The 2,908-nt window shown below is 42.5% G+C and overlaps 1 protein-coding gene across 1 annotated transcript; it reads left to right on the plus strand.

Annotated features, from left to right (window-relative positions):
* Nucleotides 1-137: 137 nt before the first annotated feature.
* Nucleotides 138-2,218, plus strand: pigq (phosphatidylinositol glycan anchor biosynthesis, class Q; the record flags this gene model as incomplete). Its single annotated transcript, XM_014034731.1, is given in 3 exon segments — nucleotides 138-334; nucleotides 1,857-1,988; nucleotides 2,098-2,218. Coding segments are annotated over 3 exon segments (450 nt in total), but the record flags the coding sequence as incomplete, so codon positions are not given.
* Between the last annotated feature and the right edge of the window lie 690 nt (nucleotides 2,219-2,908).

Here is a 2,908-nt window from a genome sequence, read left to right on the forward strand (position 1 = left end):
TCAGATGTTTCAGATGGTTCCTTGTCTCCTGACAGATGTTTCAGATGTTTCAGATGGTTCCTTGTCTCCTGACAGATGTTTCAGATGGTTCCTTGTTCTCTTTCAGATGTTTCAGATGGTTCCTTGTTCTCTTTCAGATGTTTCAGACAGTGGCTTGCAGTGAACCACTCTTCTTCTTGGACAAATATGATGATGGGCCGTTGAAGACGACCCACTGGCAGTCTGAAGGCCGGGAGGCCAGCATTATTGTGGAGCTGCTGAAACGGGCCATGGTTCCTGTSTGCTGTTTGGTCAGCTGGTTTCTGTCTGTGTGGACCTGGATCTTCAACATCAGGTGAGAAGATGAATACAGCAGATCATCTGCAGGAGCTTTTACTGAGCCCAGGTCTAGATTACTGAGACCACACAAACTTATTTATTCTGAAGCTGCTGACCTGGTTTTAATAATAATAATAATAATATTGATGATGATGATAATAATAAGGTTAATAATAATAATAATAATAATAATAATAATAATAATATTGATGATGATTATAATAATAAGGTTAATAATAATCATAAAGAGGCCAGCAGCAGAATGAAATAAAAAAGTCCTTTCATTCAGCTCTGTACAGAGACAATAAAAGCATCATCAGTCGATCAATAAACACTTGATCACAGCATGGACAGTATGCAGTTCACCTCTGCCTTTCTTTTTTTAATATGGTTGTCTGTTGGCATTCAAAAGTGGACGACAAATTAAGAATTTCATTGCTCAGGGAAACATGTCTTTCATCTGTGCATGTGACAATAAACACTTTGAATCTGAAGTTAACTCTAACCTGAACCAGAACTTAACTCACACCATCCCTCTAAACCTAACTAGTAAACACAGCAGAGCTGCAAACAAAGTGAGGACACTGAAGAGGTCCTCACTTTTCATCAAAGACCTCACTTTGATAGTAGTTATGGTGCAAATGGTCCTCACTCTGTAGTAGAAACAAGCACACACACACACACAAAGCCAGGACATGTGGACACATTTTGTCTACACTGTGGGGACCTTCTTGAGGACCTGCTGTGTTTACAGCAGGTCCATAAACCCTGCTGTTCATCAGATCTGTGCTGTAGCTGAACGTTTGCTTCACATGTAGACAAACAAAAACAAAGTAAACATGACCGAGCTCCTGACTGTGTCAACAGAATACCAACAGGAGCCCCAGCTGTGGAGCCAGGGCAAAGTCTCTAATACAGAGGTGCCCAAAGTGGGGCCCGTGGGCCAAAATTGGCCCGCCAAGCCATTTGATTTGGCCCACCCGCAGTTGTCCTGGTTATTAGATTGTGATTATGTTAAGATTAAATATAAAATACAAGTAACTACAAGAGACATTTAGATTAGATTTAAGCCCGTATATAGATTTGCACACCTTATAAGACCACATATACTCAAATTTTAAATTATGAAAAGTCCCATGAGCCTTTGCTGCCTGAGCATACGTTGAATTTTCTCCATGTCTATGAGCTGGAAAAAAAAAAAACCAGAATGTGGGCAACCACACTGGCTGCTAGCTTAATCATAAAAAATAAAACAACTTTACTTAAGTATTAAGAATTTCTGATATTATTGCATTTGGCCYGTGGCYCTCAGATTGATTTTAATTTTGGCCCCCTCAGGGAAAATGTTTGGGCACCCCTGCTCTAATAAAACATGTTGGGTTTGGGTGGGCAGCAGCTGGTCAGTGGTGGGGTGGGAGAGGAGAGGAGTCGGACTGCTTGAAGGAGGTGTGTGGACCAGTGACATGTTCCAAACCTCACAGTGAAATATCTCAGGACCTCCTCCACAGGTAAACATTTATTCTGTCCTTTTCCTGCAGGATCTTCAGTGTTTTCCCTCTGAGCTTCCTGTCCTCCAAACTGTCCACATGTGTCCAACTCAGCTACAGGATCCAACACCTGAGGACGCTCAGCTCACCCAGAGCAGCTGAAGGTCACATGGAGTTCATGAGGTGGGTCTGTGCTCCTGTTTGACCTCAGTGGTCTCAGACTAAAACAAGGCAGCTGTTGGGTGGTGGTGCCCCCCCCCACACACTCACACACACACCTGTCTGTCTGCAGGAAAGCTAACATCCTGGTGTCAGTTCTGGTGGACGTGGCTCTGGGTGTGCTGCTCATGTTCTGGCTCTACAGAGACGAGAACATCTCCACACTGGCACACACTCTGGTTCCTGCAGCTGACGTGAGTCTGGACTCGGTTCTGTTCGTTCAAGCAGTTCTGTGTTACAAAACAACAAAAACATAAACAAAAATGGAGGTGAGGTTAGCTTAGATTAGCTAATGCTACCATCTGAGCTAATGCTAACATCTGAGATAATGCTACCATCTGAGCTAACACTAACATCTGAGCTAATGCTACCATCTGAGCTAATGCTAGCATTTGAGCTAACACTAACATCTGAGCTAACGCTAACATCTGAGCTAACACTAGCATCTGAGCTAATGCTAGCATTTGAGCTAATGCTAACATCTGAGCTAATGCTAGCATTTGAGCTAACGCTAACGTCTGAGCTAATACTAACATCTGAGCTAACACTAGCATCTGAGCTAACACTAGCATCTGAACTAATGCTAACATCCGAGCTAACACTAGCATCTGAACTAACACTAGCATTTGAGCTAACACTAGCATTTGAGCTAACACTAACATCTGAGCTAACACTAACATATGAGCTAACACTAGCATCTGAGCTAACACTAACATCTGAGCTAACACTAACATCTGAGCTAACACTAGCATCTGAGCTAACACTAACATATGAGCTAACACTAGCATTTGAGCTAACACTAACATATGAGCTAACACTAGCATGTGAGCTAAGTGAAACCAGGTTTAGTCTCACTGTGTCCAGTTAAACCAGTTAAACCAGTT

This window comes from Austrofundulus limnaeus, unplaced genomic scaffold (genome assembly GCF_001266775.1).
Source record: "Austrofundulus limnaeus strain Quisiro unplaced genomic scaffold, Austrofundulus_limnaeus-1.0 Scaffold2263, whole genome shotgun sequence".
Lineage (NCBI taxonomy): Eukaryota > Metazoa > Chordata > Actinopteri > Cyprinodontiformes > Rivulidae > Austrofundulus > Austrofundulus limnaeus.